Source organism: Chionomys nivalis, chromosome 4, assembly GCF_950005125.1.
Source record: "Chionomys nivalis chromosome 4, mChiNiv1.1, whole genome shotgun sequence".
Classification (NCBI taxonomy): Eukaryota; Metazoa; Chordata; class Mammalia; order Rodentia; family Cricetidae; genus Chionomys; species Chionomys nivalis.
This window is the reverse complement of record NC_080089.1, coordinates 63,932,223-63,954,360: the sequence shown is the minus strand read 5'-3', so window position 1 is coordinate 63,954,360 and position 22,138 is coordinate 63,932,223. Positions and strand designations below refer to the sequence as shown.

The 22,138-nt window shown below is 40.5% G+C and overlaps 1 protein-coding gene and 1 non-coding gene across 2 annotated transcripts; one reads left to right on the top strand and one right to left on the bottom strand.

Moving 5' to 3' along the window:
* Nucleotides 1-426: 426 nt before the first annotated feature.
* Nucleotides 427-498, bottom strand: Trnaq-cug (transfer RNA glutamine (anticodon CUG)). The gene has a single exon. It is a non-coding gene; the product is annotated as a tRNA-Gln (tRNA).
* Nucleotides 499-797: 299 nt separating this feature from the next.
* Nucleotides 798-22,138, top strand: Rab11a (RAB11A, member RAS oncogene family). Its single transcript, XM_057768599.1, has 5 exons — nucleotides 798-968; nucleotides 10,097-10,292; nucleotides 11,467-11,660; nucleotides 12,236-12,316; nucleotides 21,751-22,138. Exons 1-5 carry the CDS (start codon nucleotides 929-931, stop codon nucleotides 21,888-21,890), a joined length of 651 nt encoding a protein of 216 aa, XP_057624582.1. The 5' UTR covers nucleotides 798-928; the 3' UTR covers nucleotides 21,891-22,138.

Genomic DNA, 22,138 nt, shown 5'->3' with positions numbered 1-22,138 from the left:
AAATTGCCGTTCTCTTGTGTTAAATTTATTTAACCTGGTTTAGATTGTAGGCCAGCTGATAGGACTCAAGATCTTGATGAATCTTTATGAGGAGGGTGTGCGAAGTTCTCTTAATGACATCTGGAGATAGTGCGAGAGATTTCTGAAGAGATTGAGTGGGTGAGAAGTGCCTATCCTTAACAGAAGCTTAGTGTAGAAAATTCCAGCAATAGGAATCAAGTACCAAGCTTTCTCCAAGTCTAAAAAAGGACTAAGGGTTTTAATTACCGGGTTTCCATGTAGCAGACACTACTTAACTGAAGAGACTAATTAGTGAAGTCTTCATAGGTAAATACTACATGTGATTCATTTCCAGAGCAGATATAACAAAGTTATTCTATTATTCAATATAAATCAAAAATTAAGCCAACAAAAGGTTAAAGGAACAGGTTCCACCGAGATTTGAACTCGGATCGCTGGATTCAGAGTCCAGAGTGCTAACCATTACACCATGGAACCGGTACGACGGCAGCAGTCTCTTCGGGTGTCTAATACTGACAAAACCCCGCCCCTAACCGGAACCCAAATACTAAGAACCTGTGCCAGGCTTCCCTACATAGTTGAGGAAAGAACAAGCCAAAGACCCGGAGGACTGTGGCCAGCTGGGCATTTTAAGGCTGTTTTCCCTGTACGCCTTCCCAAGCGGAGTGCGAGTGCGAAGTTCATGCCTGGGCGTCCCACCCTACCCAGCTAAGGGGCGGGGCGCCATTTCTCCGGAAGTACTTCTGTGAGGGGCTGGGGCCTGACGGAAGTGACGCAGAGCAAGGGCGGGGCTCTTCACCGGGTCCGGCAGCTGAAGCTCGGCTCTTGGGTTACCCCTGCAGCGACGCCCCCTGGTCCCGCCGCCGTCGCCACCGCCGCTCCCGCCCCTCAGCTCCTCGGCCGCGCCATGGGCACCCGCGACGACGAGTACGACTACCTCTTTAAAGGTGAGCCGTGGGCTGCCGAGTGCCCATTCGGGGGCCCGAGACACTCCCGGGGGACCCGCGCGAGGGCTAGCCCTGCCCGGGACGGAGCCCGCCTCAGCGCTTCCTCCCTGCCGCCCCCGACGGGGGTCCCGCCACTCGTCGCGGTTCCTGCGCTCCGGGAGGGCTGCCGGGCCTTGTCGCCCCTCGCTTGTGTCTTCCCTGACGGCTGCGTTCCTCACGGCCCGGGCAGTTTCTTCCCTGGGCATCTCGGGCCCCTCCTCTCGGATGCTCGCTGCCGGCCTCACATCCCCTCTGACAGGCCCCTGCCTCTGCTCAGCACCCATAGTGGGGCGCCGACTCTCTCCATGGTTTTTTTTTTCCTTTTCGCTTCCTTTCCCTTCCCTCCGGGTGAGCCCTTCCTGGGCTTCGGCCAGCTTCGCCCGTCCCAGGGCCCCCACCCCCATCCCCGCAGACCTCGAGGTCAGCACCCGCGGACTGCCCTCTCCCTCCCCACAGCCGGGAAACTCCGTGCTTTTCCTTTTCACTCAATGTTTAGCGCTCCGCCGCGACCTGGTTGGTGGGAGGGAGAGCAGGGGAGGGCAAGAGGGGGCCGTCCATCACCCCCGGCGTGCGTGCACTTGTCGCAGTGTCCGAGCGCAGGCGACTTCCTACCTGGTCTCTTTAACCCCCTTCCCACTCCCGTCTCTGCCCGGCTCCAGCCAGACGGGGGGTGGCTCCTTTACTTTCGGGAAGGGGCTGCGGATGGGTGGTGGCTGTTATCCCTGCCAGACCTGAAGGCCCAGTTCCCGAACAGGAAAGGTTGCGCGCTGCACAAATACTAGCTAGCTTATCACCGCGGACTGCTTGCTTCCTGCTGCAATACTGGGAGGATCCAGCAGGAAGGGAAGGGCCCTGGTTGGTCCCGTACCTTTCCCAAGCGGTGGGAGAGGGTTCTAGTGGTAGCGTGCTTTCAGTGAAATGAAGAATTTCTTGCAAGGCGGGGCGTGGGGGGGGGGGCGTTGAAGCGAGCGGGTGAACAGAACGTGGGAGGATGGGGAGTAGATAGAGAATTGCTTATTGGTTGAGTCCGGAAAGAAGCCAAAGTGAAAGGATACAGTTCTCAGCGAAAAGAGAGTACAGTGAACGCTTTTTTTTATGTTCATGAATGCGCTCTCACTTTCATAGTCTTGCCCTGCTCCTGAATTAGAAGGGCAGCCATCAGTAGTGTGCCGAACAAAGATCACTACCAGAGAGGAAGAGGCCATTGCTCTGAAAGCTTCTCTGTGGAGGGTGGAGTTTCAGGAGTGTTAAGCATGGTGTTTCTGACTTTGCCATTGGGTGCTAAGAGTGACTGACTAAGTGATGAAGCAGGAAACATTTCTTTTCCTTACCAAATACTTCACAAGTCTTGCGTACCCGCTGCCGGTACACCCTTACCATTATTTACTCCTCCGAATATTCTATTTATAGGGTAAGGACCTTACGTGTCTATCCTTACTACCGTATTGGAAAATAATTTACAGTAAGAAGGTACCAAACTTTAAAAATACTAATATGAAAGCCTGGTGTGGTGGTCCCGCCTTAAAATCCCGGCGTTCAGGAGGCAGAAAGAGGCTGATCATGTGAGTTCCTGGCCAGCCTGGTCTACATAGTGAGTTCCACACGTAGTGAGAGCCTGTCTCAAAAAAAATTAAAACCAAACCTAAAACAAATAGGAGTCCTAGAATGTTTGTTGAAAGCATCTGATATGATGTGAAATTACTTAAATCACAAGGAGACTTTGGGGTTTAGTCAGTCAAGGGAGGTTTATCTTTAAGTACTGTGTGGTGGCTGTGAGTACCTGGTCTCTAGAAGTTATTTCTCCCATTTGATTTGGAATGTGAAGGTTGGTTATAAAAAGCTGTTTATTTTTCCTAAGAATGTTTATTTGCCCTAAATTGGCTGAAGGAATTTAAGTTTCTTTTACATTTAGACCATTCTTTGAACCACGAGAAAACACTGGGTTTTATATTTGCATTGTGACCTTGTAAAAGTTAACTTTTCAAAGGTAATTTTTTTTTATTTTTTGAGATTATAATATAATTATACCATTTCCCCCTGCTCAGTTTTTTGTTTCCTCAGTAAAGGAAGTACTGTGATATCTTTTTGAGGAATACGTGAGATTATAAAATTTACTCTTGTGAGGACTCAATAAATAAATGAAATTGTTACAGTTCTTGTCAGATTTTTGAGCCATGAATCTTTTTTGAAATTTTAAAATTGCTTTTTTTCAAGACAGGGTTTCTCTGTAGCTTTGGAGCTGAACTTGCTCTTGTAGACCAGGTTGGCCTCTAACTCACAGAGATTCACCTGCCTCTGCCTCCCGAGTGCTGGGATTAAAGGCGTGCGCCACCACCGCCCGGCTTAAAATTACATTTTTTAATATGTGTGTGCTAATATGCACACAGCACATGAGGAGGCAAGAGAACAACTTTTGGGAGTCAGTTATTTCCTTCCATCTTGTGAGTCTTGGGGTCGAGCTCAAGTCGTCAGGCTTGGCAGGAAGCACCTTCACCCACTGAGCCAGCTTACAAGTTTTAATAAAGAAGCACAGAACTAAGAAACTTATGAATTATTTTGTATCTTTGTGGGTTCTGGTTTTATCTTTTGTACGTTTTGCTGTTTAAGACTGGGTGTTTAAAAAATTCTGCTGAGAAGAGTTTCCACTTTTTAGAAACTGCTACAGGATGTGAGTCACTTTTTTTTATTTCAACACTGATTACTTAGCCAATTTTTTTACTTATACAATTATTTTAAAATGATTTCATTCCATAGAGATTTTTTTCACTAAGATGAATCGTAGCATTTCTACTTTGGAGAAGGCTAACCTAGCACACTTGATAGTTAAGGAAATTGGGGTTTATAACATTTAACATGAAGGACAGAGGCAGGCGGATCTCTGTGAGTTTGAGGCCAGCCTGGTCTACAAGGGGTAGTTCTAGTACAGGCTCCAAAAGCTACAGAGAAACCTTGTCTCAACCCCTGCTCCCCCCCACCCCAAAAAAAGTTAATCTTGTAAATACACCACCAGTGTGGTTAAGATGCTGTGGAACACAGTGAGGAAGCTGGACACCAGGACAGTCAAAGTGCCACTTTGTGGAAGCAGCTGGGAGCACAGTCTACCTCTTTCCGCTTTCTCTCGAGTTGCATTGAAGTCCAGGTGTGATGATGAATCATCAGCTGGTCGTTAGGAACCATCCCTGTCTTGAATCTTGGTAGCTTTTCTATCACAGCTTTTGGTTGAGCAACTCAGATTCTGATGCACCTGGAAAAACTTGTCTAGACTTCAGCATCATTGATGCATTTTATTTTAAAGACTTGGTGAGGTTCTACTGTGAATGTGGTTGAAAGTAGAAATTCTTTTGAAAAGCAGTATGAAAATGGTTAATGATTTTAGCTGCTAAGTTTGAAAGCCAGTATTCTGTGTGTGAGGTGAGGAGCTAGCAGTAAATGAGCTTACCACAGAAGTCAAACTAAATGTGGACTGAGCGTGGAGGCTCATGCCTGTGATGCCAGTACTTGGGAGGCTGAAGCAGGTGGATAGCCATGTTTTTGAGGTCAGCCTGGGCTACAGAATGAGATCCTGTCTCAGAAAAAAACAACAAAAACAATAGCAAAAATACCTAAATGTGGTTAGAGATAGAAACTTTAAATAATGGATAATTAATATACATACTCTGCTTTTACAGTATTTAGCAGTCTGATATTTGTGGTGTGTATAATACATAAAGCATATATGTAAGCAGATTAATATTAGGCATTAGATTGAGCTTCATCAGATGAGGCTATCTAGATTCTAGGGAGGCATTATATTTTAGGAATTATATTGATATTTGATATATAGATATTATTTATCTTATAGTCATGTTGTTTAGTATGTACTCTATAGATGGCCAGAATTGTGGAATACTTAAATACATGTTTATTTAACCTAAGATGTTAGTAATGGATATATAAAAATACTAAAAATTCCTTTACATTTATTTTTGTTGCATTTATTTGTTTGTGTGATTGTGTGTATGTTGGGGTTGTGAGCCACGGTGAGGATGTGAAGGTCAGAAGTCTGTTCTCTCTACCATCAGACTTGGCAGCAAGTGCCTTTACCTACTGAACCATCTTGCTAGCTCAGAAATTGATTTCTTTATTGGATATGAACATATAGTTTCCTACATTAAAAAAACAAACAACAAAAACCAAGAGGCTGCTGGTGTGTAATAACTCACTGATAAATCATGTGTTTAGCATGAACCATAGGTTTAGATCTCCAGCACCATGGAGGGGAAAAATTAAATGTTGTCATCTTAATGAGAAAAAGTATTTTGAGTAAAAATTGTTTGATTTTGAGTCTGCAAAGAAAAGTCCATTAAGTTTTTTTTTTTTTAAAAAGCGTAACTAATGAATTGTCTTTTATTAGATCATTAATTTCCATCCATCCATCGAGCCTAAATAGATCACTTTTGATTCTCACTTGGTTAGGAAATAGAACCTTCTCTCCTTCTCATGTTACATTTCAATATTTTTTTATTCTTATAAAATTGGAGTCTTCTGTCATTTCAAATATCCTTTTCCTTTGACAAGTTGATAGTCTTGACTTTGGTGATCTTGTCAGTAGCTAGTTTGGTAAAACTCTTTTATAGTTTTAGAGCATTGTGAATGTTGAGTTGTTTGCAAACTATTGCTACTTCTTTTTTTTTTTTTTTTTGGTTTTTCGAGACAGGGTTTCTCTGTGGTTTTGGAGCCTGTCCTGGAACTAGCTCTTGTAGACCAGGCTGGTCTCGAACTCACAGAGATCCGCCTGCCTCTGCCTCCCAAGTGCTGGGATTAAAGGCGTGCGCCACCACCGCCCGGCCTATTGCTACTTCTTAAATAATAAAATTAATTGGTTACATGAGGGAGTGGATTTTTCACTTAGTATGGTATAAAGATTTGATGTTGCTGAGATGGTCAATTTAGTCATTAGTTAAAAGCAGAGGTCAAAACATGAACCAGGGGCTGCAGTTATGGTTCAGCAATTAAGAGCACTTGTTACTCTTACAGAGAACCTGGGTTCAAGTCCCAACACCCACATGGTGGCTCACAATCATTCATAATTCCAGGTCTAGGGGACATGACAGGCATGCATGTCATTTACATACTTGAATGCAGGCAAAGCATCCATATACCTAAAGTAAGATTTAAAAAAATCCCTGAAAACCAAAAAATGCAAGAATGGCTAATATTTTAAAACAAAACAAAACACGAACTACTGCTGGAGCTTATGTGGGAGACCTACATTGTTCTTTGAAGGTATGCCCCCACTAAAAGGTGGTGCTAGCCAGATGCCATGCTCACATGTGCTCTTTGACTTTAAATTTTGACTGACTCCTTGGGTGCTGGTTGAAATAGGAGTGTCTGTGAATTAATTAGATGTGTTCTAACCTTTGGTTTTTCTTTCTTCACTATATACACCTCTAGTTAGTGTTGATGCTAATGTGGGACCAGAAGTGATTCAAAGGAAATTTCTTTCTTTCTTTCTTTCTTTCTTTCTTTCTTTCTTTCTTTCTTTCTTTCTTTCTTTCTTTCTTTCTTTCTTTTTTTTTTTTATTTTTCAAGACAGGGTTTCTCCATAGCTTTTTGGTTCCTATCCTGGAACTAGCTCTTGTAGACCAGGCTGGCCTCGAACTCAGAGATCCGCCTGTCTCTGCCTCCCGAGTGCTGGGATTAAAGGTGTGCGCCACCACTGCCCTGCTGACGGAAATTTCTTTAGCAGGTGATCTGGCCTCCTTTTTATGTATGTTTGTTTTGGTGGTGTATGGGCTCACACCATGGCATGTGACTATAGAAGTCTAAGACAGTTGAAGGAGTTGATTCTTTCCTTTCTACTAAGTAGGTTCATGGGATTGTATTTAGGCCTTTCGGTTTGGTAGCTGTAAGCAGAGACCCAGACCCGAATAATCACACAAAAACTATATTAATTACAACACTGTTTGCCTTTACCTGCTGAATCATCTCCCAGGCTTAAGTTTCTGTACTCTTAGAGTGACTGAAGGATTGCTAGGAAAGGTGTAGGGAGTTTTGGCTAAAACCCAGACTAGGTTCTTGGCTGGGACCCCAGCCCCCACTGTGACACCCCCCAGGAGTTGTGCTCTGACCATTTAGCCTCTTATACTAAGAAACAACAGTGACTATATCTTATTAATAGGGAGGCTCTATTAACGTAGCTAATATTCAACTTCATATCTACAGTGGTGGAGTTTGGAAACCTGCTAACTAACTAACCATTCTGTAAAACTGAAAGTGCGTTTTTTTCTGTTTTCATGACCTTAACATTATTTACTGCTATCCAGTAAAACCATTAATGTCTGTTTGCTAGGGTACCCTCTAATTGACTACAAAGATAGAAATAACTTCTGTTTGCTGCACGGAGTCACTGCTGCTGGGATTTCTTGCTGAATCAGCTGATAGAGGAAGCCAGAAAGATACGCATTTGATAATGCATGGTTGTTCTAGGGCCAGCTTGTGTCTGTTTCTGTGATAGGAAACGTGTGTATAGGGAGCTCTCTTACTCCTTTGGCTGGTCTGCAGTCAGCCTTCTTTCTGCATGTACCATCACATCCCAGTCTTTTGAGTAAAGCATGGCTTATTATTTCCTGGCCTTAACTTTTTGTGTTGATTTTTTTTTTTCTAGTCTGATGTCTAAATCAACTGGTTTAGAAGTCAGCAGTAGAAATAAATACAGTGTTCACTAAAATACCAACAAAAATTTTTATGCAGGAAAAAAATGTTCAGCTTAGAATCTGTAAACCTACAAACCCATTTTGATATCCCCTTTCCCTGCCAAGACAGAGTTTCTCTGTGCAGCCCTGGTTGTCCTGTAAAACCAGGCTGGCCTTCTCAGAGATCTACCTGCTTCTGCCTCCTGAGTGTTGAGATTAAAGATGTGTGCAATCCCCCTCCTAACTTTGATCTTTAGACTCATGCTTTAATACAATTTATCTGAAGTTGGGCATGATGGCACACACCTATAATCTCAACAAAAGATTTTGAGTTCTAGACCAGCCTTGGTTCCAGAATGAGACCTTCTCCCTCTCCTTTTTAAAATAATTTATTTATTTTTATTTTATGTGCATTGGTGTTTTGCCTGCGTGTGAGGGTGATAGATCCCCTAAACAGGAGTTACAGACAGTTGTGAGCTGCCTTGTGGGTGCTGGGTATTGAACCTGGGTCCTTTGGAAGAGCAGTCAGTGCTTTTAACCACTGAGCTGTCTCTCCAGCCAATGTTTTTTTTTTTTTAAAAAAAACACCTGGAAGTCTATATGGACCAGGCTGGCCTCTGCCAGAACCCTCCCTTAAAATAAACCATGCAACTTGTTTCTCAACTTTGTTTACCTTTTTTGTTTGTTTAATTGTTTTGATATGGGGCCTATGTATCCCTGACAGGCCTGAACTCTTTGTAGAGAGATTGCCTCCAACTCACGAGATTTGTCATTCTCTGCCTTCTGAATGCTGGGATTAAAGGAGTAACCATGCCTAACTTTGAAATATTTTATTATTTTATGTGTGTGGGTTGTTTGGTATTCATGTATGTCTGTGAACTTGTGTGCAGTATCAACAGAGGCCAGATGAGGGTATCGGATCCTTGAACTAAAATTATAAACAGTTGTCTGGAGTTAGAGGGTTGTAAGCTACCACATGGGTGCTAGGAATCAAACTTGGGTCCTCAGGAAGAACAACCAGTGCTCTTAACCATTGAGTCATTTCTCTAACTCCTCCCCTAATTTTTAAAATTACATTTATTGTTACTAGAGAGGTGATTTAGCTGTTAAGAACTGGCTACAATTATAGAGGACCCAGTTCAGTTCTCAGTACCTGTATTTGTCTGTTTATCACTACAGTTCTCTCTTCTTGCCTCTGGATCCCTCCCCATCCCCCCACACACATACCTACAAATTATATTAATTCATCATTCACATGCAAGCTCTGCACACGTGTGGAGAATAGAGGACAACTTTAGGAGTAGTCTCTCTTCCACCGTGTAGGCCATAGGACTGGAACTGTAGTCCGCAGGCTTGGCAGCAAGTGTCTTTACTTGCTAAGTCATCTCACTAGCCCTATTTGAAAATTTAAAAAGGATAGTAACACTGGTGGTGGTGGGGGGGGGGGTGCATGCCTTTAATCCCAGCACTTGGAAGGCAGAGGCAGGTGGATCTCTGTGAGTTCAAGGCCATCCTGGTCTACAAGAGCTAGTTCCAGGACAGGCTCCAAAAAACCAACAAAACGAAACAAAAAACCCTGCTTTCTATTTTATTCATAGAAAACAAGTATAATCAAAACTTGATTTTACATTTCTAGAGTCCTAAGTGAAAGTGTTTGCCCTTGTTGCTTTGACTTTGACTCAGTATGTCAGAATTGTTGCTTCCTAGGGCTCCTGTTTGTCCATAGCAAGGTGAGGTGTCCCTGTGGCTTTCTGACAGTCTGTGAAGTGTAACTATTAAAGATGATTATAGTTTCTATGACCAAAGCAGCAAAGCTTGTAAGCCTCATGCCTCGTGTTTTAAATGTGTTTCCGCTCTCACATTATGCATAGTCTTCAACAAAACTGGTAGAATGTACACATTTCCCACTCTATGCACTGACACCTTTTGTTTGATGTTTAAACTGTGAATAACACAAGTTGTTGTTTATTTTCCAGAATACTTTCTAAGGTAATGAGGTTGGTATAAATTAAAGGTAATTAATGTTTGCATCAGTGGCTAGGATACCGTATGATTAAAATTGCATTTTTAAGAGCTGGGGATATATATTAGTGGTCTGGTGTTTACCTTACATGTGTAAGGCCTTGGGTTTAAGTTCCCAGATAGGACAAAAAGAGAGGGATTTTTCTTTTTAGATAGGGTGTTATATCTGATCTTTGCTGAGTAGATGATGTGTGTAAGTCATTTTAATCTAGAAATAGATGAAATAGATTTCAATTGATTGATCATAGACATAAGATATTCAGTACTATACCTCTTTAAAATCTTTGGTTGTATTTATTTTGAACTCAAACGTCCTTTTATTAAAAGCATGTTGGTTATCTGAATGTGCTTGCCTTCATCCAGCTTATATATATATATTTTTTGTCTTTTCAGTTGTCCTTATTGGAGATTCTGGTGTTGGAAAGAGTAATCTCCTGTCTCGATTTACTCGGAATGAGTTCAATCTGGAAAGCAAGAGTACCATTGGAGTAGAGTTTGCAACAAGAAGCATCCAGGTTGATGGGAAAACAATAAAGGCACAGATATGGGACACGGCAGGGCAAGAGCGGTACAGGGCTATAACATCTGCGTAAGTTCATGGTTTCTCAGTTCTGGCATACGTTGGTATCAGTGACTTGCTAGCTTTAAGTATTGTGAAGGTACAGTAGTCCTCCCTTAACCTTGGAAGGTATGTTCCCAGACCCTCCATAGATGCCTGCAATCACAAATAGTACTGAGCCCTGAATGCTTCCAATTGTGCTTTTTTTTTTTAATTCATTTTATTTTTATTCATGTTTTGCCTACATATGTGTATGTGTACTGCATGCATGCTTGGTGCCTGTGGAGGTAAGAAGATGGTAAGAAGAAGATCCCCTAAAAGCTGTTACAGATGGTTGTGAACCACCACGTGCGTGCTGGAAAACAAACCTAGGTTCTTTGCAAGAGCAGCCAGTGCTCTTAACTGCTGGGCCATCTCTCCAGCCGTCTGTATCTTTCCTCTTAATAGACCTTTGTAGCTTTTCTTTGGCATGCTCTAGTTGCTTTTGGGGGCCATTATTCAATAAGCCAAGGGTTACTTGAACATAGGGAAGACGATAGATAGTGGGAGGGCTAGAAAGAGACTTTAACAGGCAGGTAGTTTACACAATGTGGGTACATTGGACAAAGGTTTGAGTCATGTGCTGGCCTGGATGAAGAGGAACACTGAGAAGTTTTGTCACAATACTTAAAGTGGTGGCAGTTTAAAGCTTATGAATTACTTATTTTTGGAATTTTCCGTTTATTGTTTTTGGTTTATGGCTGACTAGGTATAAAAAGCCTCAAAGGAATAACTACTGTCTACCACACCAATAGGTAGTATGTGTGTGTGTCTCCATGTGTCCATGCATGTGTGTGTGAGTGTATGTAAATGTGCACGTATGTGTATTATTATGTGTATAGAGGTTAAAGGACAACCTTTTGTGCTGGTCCTCACCTTCTACCTTGTTTGAGACATGCAGTATTTGTTGTTCACTGCTGTTTATGCCATGCTACGTGGCATGTGAACTTCTGGAGATTATCCTGTTTCATCCCCCTTCTTACTGTAGGAGGATCAGGTTTGCTGTCCTTAGCTTTTCCATGGGTTCTGGATCCTCTGCTTAGATGGCAAGTGCTTTACCAGAGCTGTCTCCCTGGCCCTATACTGTCCCTGTTTTGAGTTTTTTCTGGTGTTCCCTTCTACTTTGTGATTGTCTTCTGATAGTTACAAATGTTTCTGTTTGCAGATACTATCGTGGAGCAGTAGGTGCCTTATTGGTTTATGACATTGCTAAGCATCTCACATATGAAAATGTAGAGCGATGGCTGAAAGAACTGAGAGATCATGCTGATAGCAACATTGTTATCATGCTTGTGGGCAATAAGAGTGATTTACGCCATCTCAGGGCAGTTCCTACAGATGAAGCAAGAGCTTTTGCAGGTTAGTAATGTGAGCTTCACAATAATACATGCTTCTGCATTTCTCTGTTTGAACATTACACCTCTATTCTTTAGCAAGGCCTTTCTATGTGAATCTGAAAAGTAGTATGCCAAGGAGTGTCAGGGACCGACAAGGATACACCCATCTACTTAGAAGCTGAACACTTTGGGCTTCATATAGGATCTGCTTGTTTCTTCCCTTCTGATAATTTATTGAAGTATAAGTAGAACAGTGTTCTTACTACCCCAGGAGTTGGTATGGTCTAAGGTTTTGTTTGTTTGATGTTTTAGGACACTTTCTCATGTAGTCCAGGCTGGTCTTGAATTCCTGGTCCTGCTTCTACCTCTCAAGTGCTGGTTGGTAGGTGTGCACCATCACGGCCAGCTAGGTCTTACTCAGTCTTTTATTTTCCCTTTGTGATTATGAGCTTATCACATCTGCTATTTCAAACCTTGAGAGGGGGCGGTAACTCAGTGGTAGAAGACTCACCTAGCATTGATGAGGCCCTTGATTTGATCATCAGCACCATTATAAAGCAATCAAATTTCACAAGATTGAAAATTTTGTTTCCACAGAGAAGAATGGTTTGTCGTTCATTGAGACATCTGCTCTAGATTCTACAAACGTCGAAGCTGCTTTTCAGACAATTCTAACAGGTAAGACACGTGTTTTCAGGTTACACCAGAGAAAATTGGAGTTTTAGGAAGTGATTTAAACAAATTAATTAGGAAACTGAAAATGACTATCATTTAAGAGCCACTGTAGCCAAGAGTTCCTTGGGAGCACAGATACAATTCTTTCATGTTGCACTTCAGTCACTGGGTTCATGTGGGAAAAAATTCTTTGAAAATAATTTGGTCACTTGTGTTCAGGCCATGTATTCTATATTTCATGGTCAAAGCGACAGAGTTGTGTGTTCTTTTTTGAAATGTACTTTAATAAGGTAAATGCTGAGGTACTGACTACAGAGTGATATAAATAAATGCCTTTTGAAATTAAATAAAAATCTGGCTGGACAGATGACTCAACGTTTAAGGGTACTTAGCGATCTTCCAGAGCACCTGAGTTGTGTTTCCAGCACCCATATGGGGTTACTCACTGTTACAGGAGAAGTGGGCCGCTTGTTGTCCCTGCCACCCGGCTAGCTTAACCCTGAAATAACCACACAGAAACTGTATTCATTAAACACTGCCTGGCCCATTAGCTCTAACTTCTTACTGGCTGACTCTTATGTCTTGATTTAACCCATTTCTATTAAATCTGTGTATTGCTACATGATTGTGACTTAGGCAAGATTCTAACCAGTGTCCTTCCCAGACAAGAGCTCCATGGCGTCTGCCTGTCTCTGCTTTCATCCTCCCAGAATTCATTTCTGTCTGCTCCATCTACCTATGTGCTGCCCTACCAAAAGGCCAAGGCAGTTTCTTTATTCAACCAATGAAAGCAACACATAGACAGCAGAACCTCTTACACTAACTCACAACTGCCTTTAACTCTAGCTTTAGGGATCCGATGTTGGTACCTGCATGCATGTGACAGACAGACACACATTAAAAAAAAAGAAGAATTATTTAGAAAAAAAAACCTAGGGAAAGTACATCAAAAAATTTAAGTGGAATAAAAGAAAGCACTGATGCTTTTTCCATGATGTAGGAGTGTGTCCCTTATAAATAAAATCAGCCAAACCTGCATATAGAAAGGCTTAAATGGGAAAGGGGCAAAGTTCATGCTATTTTGAATGTGGATAACCAGTTAGCTTCTTGGAAAAAAGACATTTTATTTGTTCTGACTAATATTTACTTTGACTTTATTAGAATAACCAAGTTATCAGTGCATTTACTTTACTTCATATATTGTGTGTTACTTTTAAGATCTTATGAATTCAAATTTATTCAACACATAGTTGAGTCTTATGTGTTATTCTGATAAATTGATACATAGAATTGTTTAGTTTTCTATCATAATGAACAAATTTTAATGCTGATGTAGCACTTGTGTTAGAGGAGAGCAGAATTTTAACTTTAAAATACTCTTATTGTTAAAAAATGTATGTAATAAACTTAGGAATTTAGATCATGGACTGGAAAGCCTGATTCCTCCACTTATTTTTAGAGCTATAATCTTATTAGACAAATTACTTACTAATTCCAAGGCTTTAATTTTCTCATTTGTAAAATTCAGATGTGTTGGGCTGGAGAAATAGCTCAGTAGTTATGAAATCACACTGTTCTTCCAGAGGGCCAGATTTTGGTTCTCAGCACTCATACCAGGCTGCTTATAACCACCAGTAACTCCAGCTCCAGGGAATCTTACACCCTCTTCTGTTCTCTTGAGAGTGCCTGCATATTCATGAACATGAACACAAATGTAGACATACACATTTTAAAATAAATTAAAAAAAGTTTCAAATACATTTTGGTTGGTTATTTTCTTCATGAGAGAGCTTGTACTTTTAAATTTCTACAGTATGATTTAATATGGCTGCCTAATGGATTTTTTGTTTGTTTTTGCTCCACAGAAGAGAATGATTTGTCACTGATACTTCTGCTATATTTTCCAAAAATGAGTTAATGTCTGTCAAGGGCTTAGCTATTCCTGGTAAATAGTGAACATTTGATAAATCAGTACCTAAGTGGCAATTAAAGCATGAAAAAAAACTTGTTAAAATAAATAAATATTGGAGATTTTCCATCTATTCTGTCTGTCTGTCTGTCTGTATCTATCTCTATCTATCTATCTATCTGTCTGTCTGTCTGTCTGTCTGTCTGTCTATCTGTCTATCTGTCTATCTGTCTATCTATCGCAATTTCGCTATGTAGCTCTGGCTGTCCTGGAACTTATTTTGTAGACCAAGCTGGCCTCAAACTCAGAGATCCACCTGCCTCTGCCTGAAGAGTGCTGGATTAAAGGCATGTGGCATCATATCATAAAATTGTTTTTTGTTATCTGAAGAAAAATCAATAGGGAGCTGGAGGGGAATAGACAGTTTGTGGCACATAGCAGCTCTTTTCATATTTTTTTTTTAAAATCTGTTCTGAGTGATCTCACTGCAGATTTTTTTAAGCTTGCAGTATTTTAATGAATAACCAGTATGCCTCCAAGTCCTACTTGCTTTGTCTTTGTAGGCCAGGCTAGCTTTGAACTTTCAGAGATCAACCTGTCTCTGCCTTGGAAGTGCTGAGATTAAAGGCATGTGATACTATACCTGGCTTAATTTTTAATGTTTTAAAATTAAATCTTATCTATTCATTCAAAATATCAGGGGTGGGGTCATAGTGTTCATGTGGTGGTCAGAGGACTGCTCCTTACAGCATTTAGGTCATCAGGGTTGATGACAGGAGCCTTTATCCACTGAGCCAAATGTAAAATTACATAGTATTGGTAATGTTTTGCAATAGATCTTCACTTCATTTACATCCTTTAGTCCTCAGTGGTTCCAAGAGTTTTCTGGTGGTGCTTTTAGTAGTTGACTAGTGCCAGGGTGGGCTGGTGGATTACTCCACTCCTGCTTTTTAGATTAGTAAACCTCAAGTTTACTAGGAGATTGGGTTAGAGAGGGGCATGCTGCTAGGGATCCAACTCTGTCTTTAGCATGCCATGTGAGCATTGTACCAACTGAGCTTCATCCCTAAGAAAGGTTTTTAACCACTGTTTTTCATACTCTTGTTTTCATTTTAATAATTTCAGAGGTGATTAAAAATTACAATAATGTTATAAAGAATTTGTGAGTACCTGTACCCCATTTCCCTAAGTGTAGTGTCTTTTCTTTCCATTCACCTGTTCCCTTCTCCCTCCCCTACAGATACAGACACACACACAGAGACACAGACACACAGAGATACACACAGACACATAGAGACACACACACAGAGACACAGAGACAGGACACACATAGACACACAGAGACACAAACACACAGATATACACACAGAAATACACATACACAGACACACATGACACTAACACATGTGTATACAGCACCATGTGAAAGTAAGTGCTGCATATACCTTTTCCTAAGTCTTTTTAAAAAATATTTACTAAATACAAGCACGTTCTCTTTTATAACCACAACACTGTGACTTAATTACATCATTACTTAAGTACAGACCTTACTCATTCTGCCAGTTGTTCCAATAAAGACTTTTTCAGTTAAAAAAAAAAAAGTCTGAAAAAAAAAAAAAAAAAAAAAGTCTGGGATCAGATCATATGTTCCATTCAGCTGATCTGTCACTGCATGGCAATCGTTCCTTCCGTTTCCCTTTGTTTACCAACCTTAGTATGTTTGAAAGGTACAGGCCATTGTCATTTTCTCAGTTTGAGTTTACTCAGTGTTTCTCTATGATTAAACTGAAGTGTACAGCTTGTGGCAGGAACACCACACAGGTGGTTTCAGGTCATCATTTAGGAAGCTCCTGATAATAGGTTTGTTTTACTCATTATTGGTAGCTTTAACTTTGACCTTTAGTTCAGGTGCTCTTAGGTTTCTCCATATAATTAGTAAGTTCAAAGTAAATTCCTAATTTGAAGACCAAACTCTTAATTCTGTAGCAGAAATAGCTTTAATACATGTAACATACCGGCTCTTTAAAACACAGCTAAAGCCAGTTTGGTGGTGCATACCTATAATCTCAGCCCGTGGGTGGAGCTGTATGTGTGTGAGGTCATCCTGGGCCGTATAACATAAAATAAAAATGAAGGGGCTAAAGTCGCCAGGTGTTAGCTTTATCAGAATATTAAGAATTGTTAAAGAGTTTCTAAATTCTACTTTACTTTTGTGTGCATATATGTGAATATGTATCTGGGCCCAAGAGTTGCGGTCCGAGGACAAGTGTAGGAGTCAGTTCAGTTCTTTCCTTCTACCATATGGTTCCCAGGAATGAAATGTGGATCCCTTTACTCATCTTGCCAGCCAAGTACTGGTTCTCTTTTCATTAGAGCTAATGGTAACTTTGTTCTCACTTGGTGCAGAAAATGTTGGACTATCAAATTGGAATGTTTTTTGACCTTCAAGAACCATATGTGATGAGCAGGGGTTTGAAGAGCTTAATAAATGAGAAGCTTTTGAAGAGGCTGTCATGAAATTACCGTGGCTCCTGAGCTTTAAAAAACTTTGGAGGAACTAAAGAATTTTTTTAGATTATTATTTTATTTTATGTGTAGGTACACCTAAGTGTATGTTTGTGTACCACATGGCTAAAGGAGATCAGAAGAGGGTGTCAGATCCTCTGGAACTGCAGGTGGTTGTGAGCTGCCTTGTGAGTGCTTGAAACAGAACAAAGTCCTCTGCAAGAACCATCAGTGCACTTAACTTCTGAGCCATCTCTTCAGCACCTATGAAACTAACAAATTTTAAGCCTCTTGTTCCTTAATTTAGAACAATTGTGTGTAATCTCTCTAGAATTATTTTGCCAGCTGTTCCACAGGTCCCATAGATTAAAAAAAAAGACTGTTTTTTTTTTTTTGCCTTATTTAAAGCTATAATATATTATTTCTTTTTATGTTTAGATATCCTGTAAGAAATTCTGATGGAAGATGAAATAGGATTGCTTTTTTCTAGTTGTTCCTAACCTTTGGACATTTTGTTTGTTTTTTGAGACAGGGTTTCTCTGTAGCTTTGGAGCCTGTCCTGGAACCTCGCTTTTGTAAGACCAGGCTGGCCTTGAATTTACAGAGATCCACCGCCTCTGCCTCCCGATTGCTGGGATTAAAGGCATGTGCCACCACTGCCTGGCCCTTTGGACATCTTGAAAAGGAACTGCATGGGAATAAGTAATCACATTCATTTTGTTCTAAAGGAGAACAGACCCTTGAGGAAAGTGTAGAACCTGCTTCTTTCTTAGCATGTTACTGACCCCTCCCCCACCATGAACTGAGCCTTTCTAAATCAGATCTCTGCTGGACAGTTACTGGTTACTATTTCCTCTCTTCTCTTCTCCTCTCCTCTCTTCTCCCCTCTTCTCCCGTATTCCCCCCTCCCCTCTAATCCCCCTCCCCCCTCTCCCTCTCTCCCTTCCTCTCTCCCTCCCTTCTTTCTTTCCTTTTTTCCTCTTTGTTTTTCAAGACAGGGTTTCTCTGTAGACACACCCAACACAAGAGACTTAAAGTAAATTACTTGTGGAGCTCTTTAGAAGTCTTTAGACCTGAATTTTTTCCCCTAATTCCTTTTGTTTATTGTCTTGTTGGTAGTTTTCAAAAGTGGATATGCTTTTAGTGACAGGAGTAAACACAACAGCAGTACCTACCGTTTCTGGAAGAATGGAGCACTTGGAGACTGCTGCACAACACTGATCAAGTTTCTTGCTTTGTGATGAGCTCTCTTTAATTATTTACCTCTGTCCTCTAAGAAGTCTCCCTTTGTCTCTCTTCTGGTGTATGCATTTGTATTTTATGGAGGAGTTTCTGATGTTTTGGTTTTGTTCTCCTAACTTAATCTTCAGAACAGCTTGTAAAGAAGTTGAATTTTAACAGGGGTCACATATTTAATGATTTTCTCCTCAAAAAGATGATCTATCCAGTTAGGTATTATTAGTGGACAACATAAAGAACGTATGGTATAGTTTAACCACAAGTTGATGATTATCATTATTCCTTAGTCACGAGCTTGAAGGGAACTCTCTTTTCCCTGGACACATTCCCATTCCATTTTTTTTTCTCTTCTTCCCTCCCTCTTCTCCCTCCCTCTTCCCTCCCTGCCTCTCTCTTCTTATCACAACCTGAACCCCTTCTTTGAGATAGTGTATCATTGTGTGTCTCTGGTTGACCTAGAACTCACTCTGTAGATTGGGTTGGTCTCAGACTCACAGGATTCACCTACCTTTTGCCCCTTTGCCTCTGCCTCTCAGACACTGAGATTAAAGATGTGTATGGCACCACATCTGGCTTTTTTCTTTTAAAGCAATTTAAGTATTCATTTATTTTGTGTCATGGTGGGGCTCATTGAATGCCATAGTGCAAGAGTGAAGGTCAGAAGACAACCTTCAGGAGTTAGGCTTTCTTCTTTTAATATACAGCTTCTGGGGATTGTGCTGAAGTTGTCAAGATTAGGCCATCTCACTGGCCATCCTATCTCCTCTCAGTGAAGTTGTCAGGATAGGGCTATCTCACTGGCCATCCTGTCTCCTCTCAGTGAAAGATCTGGCAACGTCACTTTAATCAATAGCTTGTCTCTGTTGCCTTCTTTCTTTACTGATACTTCTTCATCTTTGAACCACTACCAACCTTCTCAGACAGATTTTAGCTACTTGCCTAAAAAATTATACAAAAGATTACATTTTTGGTGTTTTTGTTACGTGTCTCTGTGTGTGTGTGTTGCCCCATGTATGGGGGTGATGAAAGAGGCCAGAAGAGGAAGTCAGATGCTCCCATAGCTGGGATTAGAACCAGTTGTGAGCTACTTGACATGGGTGCTGGTAATTGAACTCAGGTCCTCTGGAAGAGCAGTGGGTTCTCTTAACCACTGAGCCATGACTCCAGCCTCATTTATTAAGTTACTGTTGCTCAACCTTAGGGGAATTTTTTTCTAAGTTTACTTATTTTTAATTTATGTGTATGAGTGTTTTCCTTTATGAATGTGTGTGCACCACATGTGTGCCTCGTGTTCATGGAGGCCAGAAAGGGGCTTTGAATTCTGTGGAACTGCAGTTACAGATGGTTGTTAGCCACCGTGTGGGTGCTGAGAACTAAACTCAGGTTCTGCAAGAGCAGTAAGTACGCTTTTAACTGCTGTGCCATCTTTTTAGCACCAAAAAACTGATTCATCTCTTTTTGTGTGACTTCTAGCTTACCCAAAGCAGAATAGATTATACTAGTCTATTTTAGTAACCATCAGTGTTGGTTCCTGACCTATGACCTTTTTTATTACTTTTAAATAAATCCCAGATAATAAGTCATTTTATTTTCCAAATATTTTAGAATATGTTTAAAAAATGGAATTTAGGGGCTGGAGAGATGGCTCAGAGGTTAAGAACACTTATTGTTCTTCCAGAGGTCCTGAGTTCAATTCCCAGCAACCACATGGTGGCTCACAACCATCTGTAATGAAATCTGGTACCCTCTTCTGGCCTGCAGGCATACATGCAGACAGAACACTGTATACAAAATAAATAAATAAATCTTAAAGGAATTTAAATTTATAATACAGCCCCTAGAAAATTTGTAGTAATTTCTTATTACCATCGGCTATTTAAACAATATCAAACGTACTTAACCATTTTTAAAAATTACAATTTAAATTAGGAATCCAGATAATGTTTATACATTATAGCTGGTTGATGTGTTTTTGGAACTTGTTTTGAGAAGTATCTCTCTCTACATAGCCCTGGCTGCCCTGGAACTCACTATGTTGACCAAACTGGCCTTGTAACTCACAGACAGACATTTACCTGCCTCTGTCCCCCAAGTGCTGAGATTAAAGGCATGTGCCACCACACCCAACCTTTTTGGACCATTTTGATCGTCTCTCTATTTCTGTTTTCCCCAGGAAGAGTTTCTCTGAGTAAAAACTCTGGCTGCCCTGGAACTAGCTCTGTACACCAGGCTGGCCTCAAACTTGGAGATCCACCTGCCTCTGCTTCCTAAGTGCTGGGATTAAAGGCGTGTGCCACCCCTATCTGGCTTTGAATATATATCTCTTATTTTCTACTTTTTACTGTGTAAGTTTATACTTTTAAAGTGTAAACGTTTTATTTCATATGAACAAGGCATGATTCTAAATAGTCACAGACTGTAGGTCTAAAAAATTTAATATGTTTACAGTATTTCTAGTGTGCAGTTCTTATTCAGATTTTCCCAAGTTTTTAAATACTATCCTTTATAGAATTGCCTTTTGTTGTTTTTAATGACAAGGTCTTACTACGTCGCCCTGACTGACCTGGTTACTTACTGTGTTGACCAGGCTGGCTTTGAATTCACAGAAATCTGCCTGCCTCTGTCTTCTGAGTATTGGAATTAAAGGCTTGTGCCTTTATGCTTAACCATGGATTTTAATTTTTATTTAAATAGCTACTGTATTGGTAGCAGAAATAGAAAGCTTATACTCATCTGATTCTGTATCTGTCCTATTTCTACATAAACAAATTAACTAAGAGCAGTTTTGCCAGCGACACATGGAGCCCATGTAGGAATACATTGTGTCCTTCCTAGTACATCGTATTGAATTGCCTATTTCTAGAGTTTCCCTACTTTGTGATGGTGTTTCTTTAAAAAGGGCATTGGAGAGGCAAGATGGAGGTCTGTGTTTGTTGTTCTTGAGAAGAGTATTGTTGTTTGATCAGGTAGTGTAGTGCAAGGCCACTTTCAATGAGTTCAGTACAGATACTGGGGGCATTCACTAATATTGAGTAGTTCCTTAAGCCTCTACTCTGTGGAACTAAAGCAACAAATGAAGCAAATATTTTAGTCTTTAAAAGATTAATGTTTAGTGAGGACTACAAGGTTAATCTTGATATATGCCATGAAAGTAAAATAGTACGTGTATGTTAGATTATCTACTTGAAATAATTTAGCCTTAGCGCCAGAGGAGGACAGTGTAAGTAGAGGTCCTTTTTCTTTTGAGGCTCTTGAGATTTTAGTATGGTTGAGAAATTGTGTTCTTTTCTGCAGAGCCTAGAAAACAGGTCTATGTGATAGTACAGATTTATTTTACACATTGTCAGTTTGTGTGAACTTTTTTTTGGAGGGCTAGTATATATTTTTATGATTTAATTCAGATTTATACCCATAAATATGGCACTGTTTAATGGGTGAACTTTCCCCTCTAAAGTGGAGAAACCTTGTTACTTTTCTTACTGTAAGAGAAATTGTTTTTTAAAAAAATGCTTTGAATCTAGTTAGTGGCTATTTGAAAGTAAAATCTTACTTTTTGAGATAAGGTCTTCTGTAGCCAGCCTGTCCTTGAATTTATTATGTAGCCAAGTTTGGTCCTATACTCCACCTCCCAAGTGTTGGGATCACAGATGTGCACTACCATGTCTGGCCTAAAAATAAAAATGTAAATGTGTATGTTTTCTGTTCTGCATATCCTCCGTCTCTTTCACACAAACTCTTCTTGATTTTACACACACTAAGTGTTTCTGTTTCTTTTGTCATTCAGAGATATACCGTATTGTTTCTCAGAAGCAAATGTCAGACAGACGTGAAAATGACATGTCTCCAAGCAACAATGTGGTTCCTATTCATGTTCCACCTACCACTGAAAACAAGCCAAAGGTGCAGTGCTGTCAGAACATCTAAGGCGTCTCTCTTCCCCTAGAAGGCTGTGTATAGTCCATTTCCCAGGTCTGAGATTTAAATATATTTGTAATTCTTGTGGTCACTTTCTGTGTTTTATTACTTCCTCACACTTAAGAATCTTCTCATGTCTTAAGTCTTTTAATTTTGGCTTTATAAAATCATCAACTTTGTCCTGAATGACTGCAGTTCTTTTTCATGCTATGGCTTCTGTAGCCTTAGTTTAATAAACTGAATGTTTGAATTCCTCA

What these genes read in the sequence shown, in the direction of transcription:
- Rab11a (XM_057768599.1), top strand. Translation starts at nt 929, where the DNA reads ATGGGCACCCGCGACGACGAGTACGACTACCTCTTTAAAG. An exon ending in GTACGACTACCTCTTTAAAG is followed by an intron (nt 969 to 10,096) that starts GTGAGCCGTGGG and finishes TTGTCTTTTCAG; the next exon opens with TTGTCCTTATTGGAGATTCT. An exon ending in TTTTCAGACAATTCTAACAG is followed by an intron (nt 12,317 to 21,750) that starts GTAAGACACGTG and finishes TTTGTCATTCAG; the next exon opens with AGATATACCGTATTGTTTCT.